Genomic DNA, 11,578 nt, shown 5'->3' with positions numbered 1-11,578 from the left:
GGGCAGGATAAGCGCAGGGCCCGGCAGGCTGCTCAGTGAGGCCGCTGCGAGGCCTGTCCTGACCCAAAACCAGCATTTTTGGGCTCAAAAGTGTTTCAGGTGAAAGGTGCAGCTCACAGAGAGACTCACAGCAACCTCGCTTCATGCCCATGGGACTGCACCCTGCTGTGGTTTGCAGCCAGCGGCACACAAAAATCTGTTATTCACCACCCAGACACTCGATAACCCGTGACTTCTGCAGCAGGCAGCGGCGGGGGGACACAGTCAGAGCATCACGGAAGGGGGTAACAAATATAATTTTAATAGAAAACAATAAGTTCAGCAATATACATTAAATAACATACACAGAGGAAGATGAGGGAAAATGGAATGAAGGAGGTTCGGCTCTTGTCCAAGGATGAAGTCGTGCAGCACAAGTCCCACCCGGGCTCGCTTTGCCTTCCCCAGCAGGCAGGCAGGCTGCTGCCCAGTCCCGTTTGGAAGTTCGTTGGGTAAAAACAAGTGCTTACAGACCGAGTTCCAGATGAGCTCTCCTGGCATGATTTCTTTCACCACTCGAGAAAACAACCTGCTTGGTCTTTCTTCGCATGACAGGACTGCGTAAGGGGTTGCGTGAAAATACAACGGGTGCATCACCTTTATTTATTACTATCTAGGTGGTTTAATTTTTCTATGTCCAGGATTAAAAATGTATTGCTTTTTTTGCAGATGGTAGTAGATGGTATTTTTGCAATTTGTTTGTATTATAGTTGGGCATATAAACAGAGGGTCAGACCAATGGTAACTTTTGAGGAAACCCATTATTTTAACATTAATTTGAATGTCAGCAATTTCAATTTGCTGAAATTCTTTTCTTGTCTAATTCTGAAGCTTTAAATGTATTTACATTTGTACTAACAGACCTAAATCAGAATCTTTTACAGCCAAACCCTGGACACCCGTAATAAAACATTCACTATAAAATAATCAGTAAAAAAATAAAAAATTGTCAAATCCAAACATAAGCTTCTTGCTTTCATGGCACAAACATACCTAACTCAGGAGTCAGAAATGCAGTGATAAAATTACAGCAGGAAGCTATAACAGGAAAGCTTATGCCAAAAGCAGGGCCATATATACTTTACAGAAGCATAATCAAGCACTTCTGCTCCCTAAAAAAATGCTGCAGACTAAACTACACTAAAATGCTGCAACTGAAAAAGGGGCATTAGCCTACATTACCCGAACGTCTAGATTCTAAACAGAAAACTACAAGGTGAAAATAAGTTTAGCTTCAGCAGAACTTTCACAGATTATCAGCATTTAGGGCTGACTATTTGGAATGATACCTCCCTCCTCTCACTGTACAAAATTAGTATGAGATTGAAAATAAGAATGTTTACTAGCTTGCTGCTTTGCCCAGTGACAGGATTCACTTGTATTTGTCTTCTTTTTGGCTCTGTGGTTGAACATCCACAGAAAAAACATGCTATTCTCTCCTCAAATGTGGATCTTTATGTGTGAGTCAATTCAAAACATCACATTACTTCTTATTTCATCGTCACTTGTAGCATGTAGGATTTAAACAGGAATAGCTACCGTGATTTCACTGGGGCAGTTTCAAAACTACAGAAGACTCAGCAACTCAGTTAACATAAATAGCTGAGCTGAACCAAAGAGCACATTTATGCAATTTGGTTGTAGTACTATTATGCAGCAGCAGCAGAACACCTTGGCAACTATGATCCTGTTTGCATGCAACTGTCTGGTAACAAACAGAGGAAAAAATGTAGAAATGTCATATTCAACGTTGTCTTATGCAGTCCTGGAAAAAAATACGTTTTCCATATAACAGAGCAAATGTTTCGTATTGCAGGTTGGTTGCATAACTTTCCCTTTATGAGGTGAACTGTTGTTTAAAAAAAAAAAAAAGGCATCAAAGACGTCAGAAAGAAACACATTTACGAGCTATGCTAGGATGAGGCTGTTGGAAACTCACAGATGTGATTAACAATTTTGTTTCTTCCTACTTATTGATTAATGACATTCATAAGCAACAGGACATTTGGCTTGCTTTTTTTTTTTTTTTTTTTTTGCTTAGCTGTTTCGCACAATAACCATCAAATGAAATAAACAACAATCACAACAATGTATGTAAGGCAAGGCTTAGGACAACAGTGCCATGTTTTGCCAACATTCTCCAGAAGCAGCTACTCAGTTCAGCAATCTGAATTTGAACAACAGAATACAGGGAATTTTCATTTAGAGCTTTCTTAAAAATAGAAGCAACACAAAATGAGCAGTTCTTGTTAGCTGTAGTCATTCTAGATATACATAAATGGTTCTGCTGAAAGGAATTCTATTCTCTTTGTTCTCACCAGGAAGAACAAAGGCAGCTTTGTAAATGTTTATGAAGGAGGGTGGGAAGGGTATCATCTTCCTGAACAAAAGAAATCATCCACTGACACTTGTATCCTATTCACATTTGTAGTGGGCAGACACAGTATTTAAATAAACCAAACCAATACAACTGGCAGCCTGGGACCCTGCTGTTCTATTCCCCAAATTATTGGATTTAAGGCTCCTTTCAAGCATTCCAACAGGTAAGAATTTTAATTCAGGTTTAAACCTGTCTGCACAGTCAGACATTAAAGAAATACAGACCAGAAAGATTTAGTGTAACTACTGCATTGAATTCTACAGCCATCATGGTACTTCAGAACCAAAAAACAGAGCAAGTTCATGGCAAAAGATAAAAGTAAAGAAATAGACACAAAGGTCTGTGAAAACATCTCCCATTTTGCTGTAGGTGTCCATGGAGCGACTGATCACTTCTGCAGGGATTCCAGACAGTAAAAGAGCAGCAGTTAATACCGTCGTTTTCACCTTCTTCTCACTCTAAAAGAAAAACAGTAGCATGTTAGTTCTTCGGTTATAACCCAGTTCTGTTTTACATACCACAGATGTGCCAGTTTCACACACAGCCAGGAACATTCCAAATTCATCGGTAAGAACAGCCTGTTGGACTGATTCTCTCTAGACATGCTGCAGGATTCACACCACCTTACTTATCCTAGCCACAGATTCGTGTTGTGATGGATCCGATGGGGCTGAGTGAGAGGCTGATTAACAGCAGATAAAATTCCTCCCAGCTGTTATGCCTACTTCCCACTGGCACTCCGAGCGGGCTGTGAAGTGGGGCTGTGCAGTAACTTCTGCATGTGTGGGAAGAGTCCCAGACAAGGGCAACCTGAGCGTAAGAATCCAAGCCAGGCGCCTGCACTGGCAGAACAGGACTAATCCCATCACGCTACTTGGCAAAGGATACCGTTGCTTTCCAACACAGAAAAAATGATGTAGGATTGAAAAGCAACTGCTCCTTTCTATTTTAGTATTACTCCCATTGGCAATTTTATCCTCTGAACTCAGAAATGCCCCAAAGGCCTTTTGAAAGCCATTCTCTCCGTAACATGAGGGATCCTGAGGATGCAAGGAAGCCTGACAGGCAAAAAAAACCACAGAGGTTGAACATTTTGGTAATTTGATGATACCTGCTGGACACCTTAATTTAATCCAATCTAAATTAAGCATTTGAGAATCTTTCTAGGTTTCATGAAAGAAAAATTCAGGAGAGCAAGCTGATTAAACTCATCTCGGTATAACCAAAGAAAAAGCAAATTGTGGGAAGGAATCACTTTAAATTCTGAAACTGAAAAGCTGATAGTAAAACCAGCAGGAGTGGGACCAAAAAGAACTAGCAAATGAGCTAGTGCAAATCTAAGGCTAATTCCCTTTCTATGTTTTCACACACCAGCCTAGAATAACTACTATGAAGTTCAGTTTTCAATGATATACATAACTTCAAAAGAACAACCACTGATTTACTCTGATTTTCTACAACTAATCTAGTATTCTTTTTAAAATGCAGATGCTAAGCTATCAGCATTAGATAACTTAATTCTACAGTTTAAAACAGCAGAATATATCACACACATTGGTCCTAAAACAACACAATCTAAGAACAAGTTAAACCAAAAACATTTGTAATTAACCTGATTTTGAAAAGTTATTTTACCTTTGGAAAGTACTTGGACAGTCCCATGTAAGCAAGTTGTAGAGTAAGAAATGGTGCAAATATTGACTGGAGGAACAGAAAAGAATACATGAAGATTATTTTATTGGTAAGAAAAGCTAAGAAAACACAATAATTTAATGCTTCTCCAATCATAAATTAATATTAGGTAGGTATTTTGTGGAAAACAACAGCACTATTCTTGAATACTAAACACCTTAACAGCCAAGTGAAAAATATGGCCCTATCTGCTTTGGGCCTAAAAACTTGAAATTGCACAACCACAGAGCCCTGTGTAAAAATGAGCCCAGTGATCCAGAAGGTGGCAGGCTGTACCAGCCACATATTTCTCTATAATGTATGGGCAGATACCTGGATTATTTAAGAGCTATTTTTCTCAAAAGGTGGATAAATGAGTAGGATGTACTTATCATGCTACAACTGTTGTAGTTTTTACTCTATTATTCCTTTGTAAATTCCGAACTAGTACAGCAGTTGACTCAAACTTGCAGGGGACTGAAGTGGCAACAACTATGCCAGTTTCTGCTCCTCAAACACTATGGACTGAATGTGTGCAACTCTCGGCTTTTACCCAGTAGCTGTGCTAGATAACACAGATTTTGCCATAGTTATCATCTCAAACTGTGTTTTTTTCCCACTTTTATATGGCTGTTTGAAATGTAGAGTGCCTGAAGTTCCCAACTCACTTGGCTCTAGATAAGCAATATTTCATGAATGGGGTCCTAAATTTACAGCAAAGTAGCAAAAAAGAACAGGAGATTGTTTGCTTCCCTGAACTCACCAAGTACTTGCACACAAAAGCCCTGACCGCAATGGCAAGCAGAGCACAGCCCACTAATCTAAAAATGCGGAAAGAGTCAAACTCCTCCACTGCATTGCCATTCTCTTGGCTTGGCTTCTCATGCATCAGCTGGTTCCTCAGCTTCAGAGCTTCATCAAATCTGGATAAGTATTGTTCTAATCCATGTCTAGGTGGCCGTGGTGCAGCTTCAGATGGCAATTCCCCTCTGGTACGGTGACGGAGCTCGCTTGTGCCCTCATTGAGGAGCTCTGGGGTTTTACTGAACAAGTCCTTATCCCCTTTGAGGTCTACCATGCTGCCTGTGTGGTCAGCTGGTCCGGCCATATTGCAGACAGAATCACCCAGCACAATTCGCTTTGAAACTGAAGGAACAGGAAGGGAATTTGATTTATCTTGTTCATGTTGAAGCTTTGATTCTCCATGACTGTCATCATCTAAGGAAGAGAAACAAAAATACAGAGTTATGCACACGGGGTACTTAGAAAACACTTTAGCCATACCGGATCGAGGTCCAGGGCTGAGGTCTCCACTTCTGAAGTGAAAACACAGATTCGTGATTATTAAATGTGCTAATTATTAAACATAAACCCAGATGAATTAGCTGAATACCAGTAAGCCTGTTTTATATAGAAATGGACTCAGATGAGAAACGACCTATTCAGAACAGATTTACGCTCTGGCTTGTATTACACCATAGTTCATAACAAAAAAGGAAGAGCACAGCATGGGCCTGACTGAAAGCTCTCATCAGCTTCACCAAAGTTACGCGTTTGCACAGCTGGACTCAGTGCACTCCTGGCTCCCTCCACCAGCCTGCAGAGACCCCTACGTGTACCGCACGCTCTGCACTGTAGGGCACTCCTGGGAGCTGATGCTAGGCCGATGGGCATGCAACACCAAGCACAAGTTGCAGCTGTCAGTCAGCAGAAAAAGGGAAGCGTTGCAGCTGTCAGTCAGCAGAAAAAGGGAAGCATGGACTTAAGCAGCAACACTGTATGCACATAAGGAAAGGTGTTATTCCACATACACAGCGCAACATAAAAATACAGAGATTCAAAGACAGCGAATCGCACAGAAAGAGCACTGAAGACTGAAGTTTTGAAGAAGACTGAAGACTGACAAACGAGCAAGTAACAGAAGTGTACTTGGGCTTGTTTTTCTCTCCTGTCAAAAGCAAAGCAGCAAAAACTTGCTCTGTATTAAACCTGAAAAGATGTTGCAGCAACAGCGGTGATGACAGCAAACACAAACCAAGTTGAGAGGCATGCAGAACAGCTCTGGTCCTGCTACAGAGGGTGAACCAACACTGAAAGAGCATTCAAAGAGTATTTTTCAGTACTAAGGCAGTTTGATTCATAGCTTACGGCCACCTTTGTAAACTGAAAGATGGGAAGTCTGACAGTCAGCTCCCTTAAAGCGTGTACATACGTTTATAAGTGACCTGGCTGTGCATCTGCATGACACCTGCATGCCCACCACAGACACCGAGTGACCGATTGATATCCAAATGTCAGACAACTGCTCCGGACTGTTACCCAAATATCAGACAACTGCTCCGTGCACACACTGCCACCAGACCCTGCGGTGACAGCCTGAAGACGCGGGCACGTTTCACCCCTCCTCCAACTACGGAAACCTCCCTGCAGGGCACTGACAGCTCGCTAGGGAAAACCCAGAGGCCCGGAGGGCCTCATCCCTGCGGATTTGGGGCCAAACCCGCGTTTCCCCCCTGGGAGGAGCGGGGGCTCCGCGCTCCCCTCAGCGCCGCCCGGCCCAACGGCCCCCCCACAGCTCAAGGCGGCGGCGGCCGGCTCACCCTTGGCGGCGGGCCGGTGGAAGCCCATGATGCGGTTGATGCGCTCCTCCGAGTTCATCAGGAGCTTCCTCCGCCGCAGCTCGGCCCGGCGCTGCGAGGCCGAGAGCCCCGAGGGGGGCCCCGGGGTGCCCGCCGCCGCCGCCGCCCCGCCGCCGTCCTCCTCCATCCCCTCAGCGCCTCACAATGGGGCCGCCCCGCCTCAGCGCGCAGGCGCCGCGCCCGCTTCCAGGTGCCGAAGCCGGCGGCGCCATGTCGGGAAAGGGCAAGGGGAACGGGGACGAGCCCGGCCTGCATGGTGTTTCGGCGGCGCCGCGCCGGGCGCAGTGCCCGCAGCCAAGATGGCGGCGCCCGCCTCGGAAATGGCGTCGCGGCGGGAGGCAGGCGGGAAGGGAGAGGGCAGAGATGGCTGCGGGTGGCCTGAGGGCGCTGCGCCTCACAGCAGCCCTGGGCGGCCTCAGGGGTGGACGCGGGCAGGCCCCTGCCCCGAATTTGCCTCACGCCTTGGTTTCAGGCGAGCTGGCAAAGCCATTTTGCGTTCCGTGAGGAACATCTGCTCAACAATGCAATATAGAAACATGCGTGACATGTTCCTCATCATAAAGAAATAAAAGCATTTGCTGTATAACTGAGCATAAGTGCCTCTAACCAAAGTAGTCACCTAACACTCAGGAATTGGAAGTGAAAGAACTAAGTTCACATCATCCTTGTTCAAAAGCAGCACATCGTCCACTAAGCTGAGATCAGAGAAGTGTTAACACCAATTTTAAGGCCGCTGTGTGACTTTCAGCACAATGTTTTAAACCAGAACACCAAAGCCAGCCTTTCACCCTAGCTGTCCAGCATTCCTCACGCAGAACAGCTTTGTGCATTTAGGTGTAGCTCACTGCTATTTTTTTCAGACTTTCTATTGAAAAAGCCTCAACTACTGTTGCGTATCTGGATTTAGAATTTCTGGGCACACTAAACAAGAAAAAAGAAAAGACCATTTATTGTAGTGCCAGCAAACAAGTGCTCACATTTACATGAAAGGAATACACAATGTAGGAAAATCCCATGTAGGAGACTGTTCAACAGCACAGGAAGCTTCTCAAATCGTATTCCCAGGGGATGTATCTGGGAATATTGCACTGTTAACACAATCAGCAGCTGAAGGAATCGAATACACAAAGCACAGACAAACACAAGGCAACATGGATCTCCCTAGGATTCCAGAATTACCATAAGATTATAAAACAGGGAGCATCTTCAGATCCTTCTAGCCAGGTACAATTGTTATTTTTATGTACAATAAAAAAGTCCATCACACCTCTACTTGTGTGACAAAGTGACAAAACTGGGCCACAGTATCTTCCCTCGTAGCTGAACATTCAAATATCAAGCATGCATAGCATCGTCAGAAGTACCTGAAAGCCAAACCAAATTAAGGCAGTAGCATGGATTCTTTCTATCAATACAATTACCTTCACCATCCTTGAAAGACTTTACACTCCTTAACTCACAGGGACTGTAACACAGTCCAACCAGAAGCAGGACTCATCTTCAAGATGCTGTACTTGCACTTCCAAAGACCAGCAGCTGGGAGGTGGACACTGAGCCACAGCTGGAGCGTTGAATTCAGCAGCAGAACAAAGACAGTTGCATTCCACTACATGGAAAATGTAGTGCTGACAAGTCCAATCAGTAATATATCTAAGATACTAAGTGATTTAGAGAATGATAGAATTCTGTATTCAAAAATTTAAGTCAGAGGTCAAAGAGCCAGGCTCGTGCATTACCTTATATATGATGAACCAGAAGCAGTGATGAGAGCTCGTAAAAAAAATTGGCAAGCATAAGATGGAATGACTCTTACAAAAAGGTGTTGAAAGAGGACATTAAATGAAGAGATAAGATTACCTATAATAAAATTAATCACCATATTGGGAACACTGCTGAAGGCAGGCTAAATTCCAACCATCAATGTCACTGGCTTGAGACCAACTTCCAGCCAGATGGCAGGGTACAAATATGCTGGAGTACGGTACAGATGTGGGCTTACTGGAATAACAAACCCCAAGATAGTACTAAACAATAATGCTGACTGAGAGAGATGCTCTGGGAGGACAAAAAAACGCCAATGACAGAAGGAAAGTTTTATTCAACTGAAACTAATTCTCCTAAAAGTTCCCTCTCAGTTTGTATCACTAATGTTAAAGTTTTAGCTAAAGTATAATTTATCTCTTGCTAATACATGCTATTTATCCTGATTGATCAAATACAGTATTTTATTTTTATAAGAAAGGACTGATGGACTTGCATGAGTTCTTTCAATTAATTTTATTGAGTAGCCAAATCTGATAAATTAGCACAGATAAAATAAGCATTTGCATGTGTTACAAATGACTTTTTACAGGAATAAAACAGTGAAAATTACAAACTGTAAAAAGGAGGACAAGTAAATCCTGTCTCAAATTCAAAATGGGGAAGATTTATAACTTCATACTGAAGATCAAATGTCCTAGTTCAGAAAGCAAAGATTTAATATTACAATATTATACACTACTTTACAAAATTAAATTTACTGTAAGGATTACATCCATAATAGTAAACAGAAGCTTAAAATCACATTTAATGGTCCCTTACTTAATAGCCATTTTGCATCTTTGATTAAATTCTGTTAAGAAATTAAATCTAAATAAAAGTGAATCATTCTAGTTATTGCAAAACAATCTATGTGGACTTAGACTCAAATATATTAAATTAAAACAATAATGAAAGCAAAGTAAAATGGATGGTAACAATGTTGGCCGAACACTAATGTGTCAAATACAGAAATAAGTTTAAAAAAAGTCCTTAACTAGAAAAATAGAATACATTTGCAGTGGTAGAGTTGTCTCGCTGAGATCTAAGTACCAGAGCCACTCCTGCCTGTTTTTGCAGTTCATCTTCAGTGTCCTTGTTTTCCAACGGTAGGTTAAAATGACACATCATAGGTAGCTTGTGAGTTCATCTGTCCTGTATTGCCCTTACAATACAGCAGGCTTTTCCCACTGCGAGGGAATAAACTAACAAAGTTCAATACAGAATTTCTTCCAAGATGAAAACAAGTGATCCACTCCAAGAGGGTTCATCTGATTCGTGTTTATAACATTTTGCTCTGTAAAACTTAGGGACCCTAATTAAAAGTTAATTGCCACAAACACTGATATCTTTAGCCATTAGTCTGGTGTACATAAAGTAATGAAGTCATCTCCAACATTTATGTTCTTTAAAAAAATTACAGGATTATTATAGCAAAATACAGTCAGAGTAAGAAACAGACTTGGGGTAGGCTGGTAGATGCAAGGATGACTTTCAACATCTGAGCAATAACATACCCAAAATGCAAGTTTTAAGTGATAAACTATGCAAGTGCATAGCTTCCATTTAAATGAAGAGACCCCTTCTCCCAGGGAAAAGAAAAAAAAAGATCATACTGCCAAAACTTAAAAGAAACAAACCCATCTCTCCATTCTGACTAGAAACTGTGCAATTTTCTGAAAAGCTGTTCAAGTAAATATACTCCTATTTGCTACAGATACAGCAAACAGGGAAGCTTAAATTGGTTCTACAATAGTCTTTTCACACTATTTTAGACATTCTCTGAACTTTACCTTCTTGTGCTCAAGTGAAAAGACCAATTCCTCCAAAGAAACTCCTCCCTTGAAGTAAGGCAACTCCTGACAATCAAGTGTAGCTACAGCCTGTAATGGTAGCAAATGATTACCCTACAATGTCCTTTGACATTTCTATCGCCAACTGTAAGCTAACTAGCCTAGTCACAGTATGTGCTTGACCACTTTTATAAATGTTTTACCTGTACACTTCACTTGCCCCAAGTAGATTTTGCAAGAACTATATCACCATTAGGCAAAAAGGTAAAATAAGATTCTTCCATACAAATGTCTTCCATGGGCATACAGGTACAGCAACTTAAATACTCTTCATGATGCTAGCTATTGATAACTCTTTTGGAGATCACTGATACACTTTTATAAAATTATCTAAATATTCTTGTATATAAATTTTCACTTCGAGTCCAAGGCCAACTTCTGTCTGTAGCTCTGGCAGGGATCTGAGAGTACATTTAAAGCTTTCATTTGGTGCACACTGGCTTTGGACCTAGGCTCATTAGGCAGCTGCAGTAAAGAAATCTTGGAGAACTTCAAGTATGTCTCGAACCATAAAGAAATCTTTAAATACAAAATAATGTTTTTGTCTTTGGAAAAATAATTTATCTTCCAATTTTAGTGTCAGAATATTGAATGTGGTCTCAAACCACTAGGTTTGAAGTGCCATCACACAAATGCACTTCGTAAGCACACTAAATTTCAGGGGCCTAACATTAAGCTATGTAAACGAGAGCCCAAAGTCTACTAAACATTTATCCTGGGATAACTTTACTTGCCATTCCCCTCCCATACCATTCACAGGCTGAAAGTAAGTAGAAAAATTTTACTGAAGAAAAACAAAGCTTGCCATCTACATAAGTCTACTTTTGCTGCTGACTCAGCCACTGACTTTAATGTATCTCATATAGGGCTCACTCCTCCCCACTATTTTTTTTAAAAATTGAATACTGACTTATTAAAAGCTTTCAAATATTAAGCCATCTTGTCCATGTTAAGCTTACCTTGAATCCTATTAGCCATAATCCACTCCAAACACTGGATTCTAAGTTCCATAAATTATTTGTTCGTTTCACAATGAACAGTTGTTTCATTGCTACTTTAAGCATTTTTAAGTTGAACATTGAGATGCTCTGATCACTGGATGCACTTACAAAGAATTTCCCTGCAAATCATGATCAGTATTGTGAGGTTTTTATATCTAGCAGCAAAAAAAAAAAATGCAAAGAGTTACGGAAATA

At 41.5% G+C, this 11,578-nt stretch overlaps 1 protein-coding gene across 1 annotated transcript; it reads right to left on the bottom strand.

Annotated features, from left to right (window-relative positions):
* Positions 1–2,109: 2,109 nt before the first annotated feature.
* On the bottom strand, positions 2,110–7,051 carry CAMLG (calcium modulating ligand). Its single transcript, XM_084535716.1, has 4 exons — positions 6,691–7,051; positions 4,854–5,308; positions 4,055–4,120; positions 2,110–2,877 (listed from the first exon to the last, which is right to left on the bottom strand). Exons 1-4 carry the CDS (start codon positions 6,854–6,856, stop codon positions 2,686–2,688), a joined length of 879 nt encoding a protein of 292 aa, XP_084391842.1. The 5' UTR covers positions 6,857–7,051; the 3' UTR covers positions 2,110–2,685.
* Positions 7,052–11,578: the final 4,527 nt, after the last annotated feature.

The sequence above is a fragment of the Aythya ferina genome (genome assembly GCF_964211825.1).
Source record: "Aythya ferina genome assembly, chromosome: 14".
Taxonomy (NCBI): Eukaryota; Metazoa; Chordata; class Aves; order Anseriformes; family Anatidae; genus Aythya; species Aythya ferina.
The sequence above is the reverse complement of the archived record's forward strand: the minus strand, read 5'-3'. Positions and strand labels throughout refer to the sequence as shown.

What these genes read in the sequence shown, in the direction of transcription:
- CAMLG (XM_084535716.1), bottom strand. Translation starts at nt 6,856, where the DNA reads ATGGAGGAGGACGGCGGCGGGGCGGCGGCGGCGGCGGGCACCCCGGGG. An exon ending in CCACCGGCCCGCCGCCAAGG is followed by an intron (nt 5,309 to 6,690) that starts GTGAGCCGGCCG and finishes TCTCTTCCTTAG; the next exon opens with ATGATGACAGTCATGGAGAA. An exon ending in TGTCCAAGTACTTTCCAAAG is followed by an intron (nt 2,878 to 4,054) that starts GTAAAATAACTT and finishes TTTTTCTTTTAG; the next exon opens with AGTGAGAAGAAGGTGAAAAC.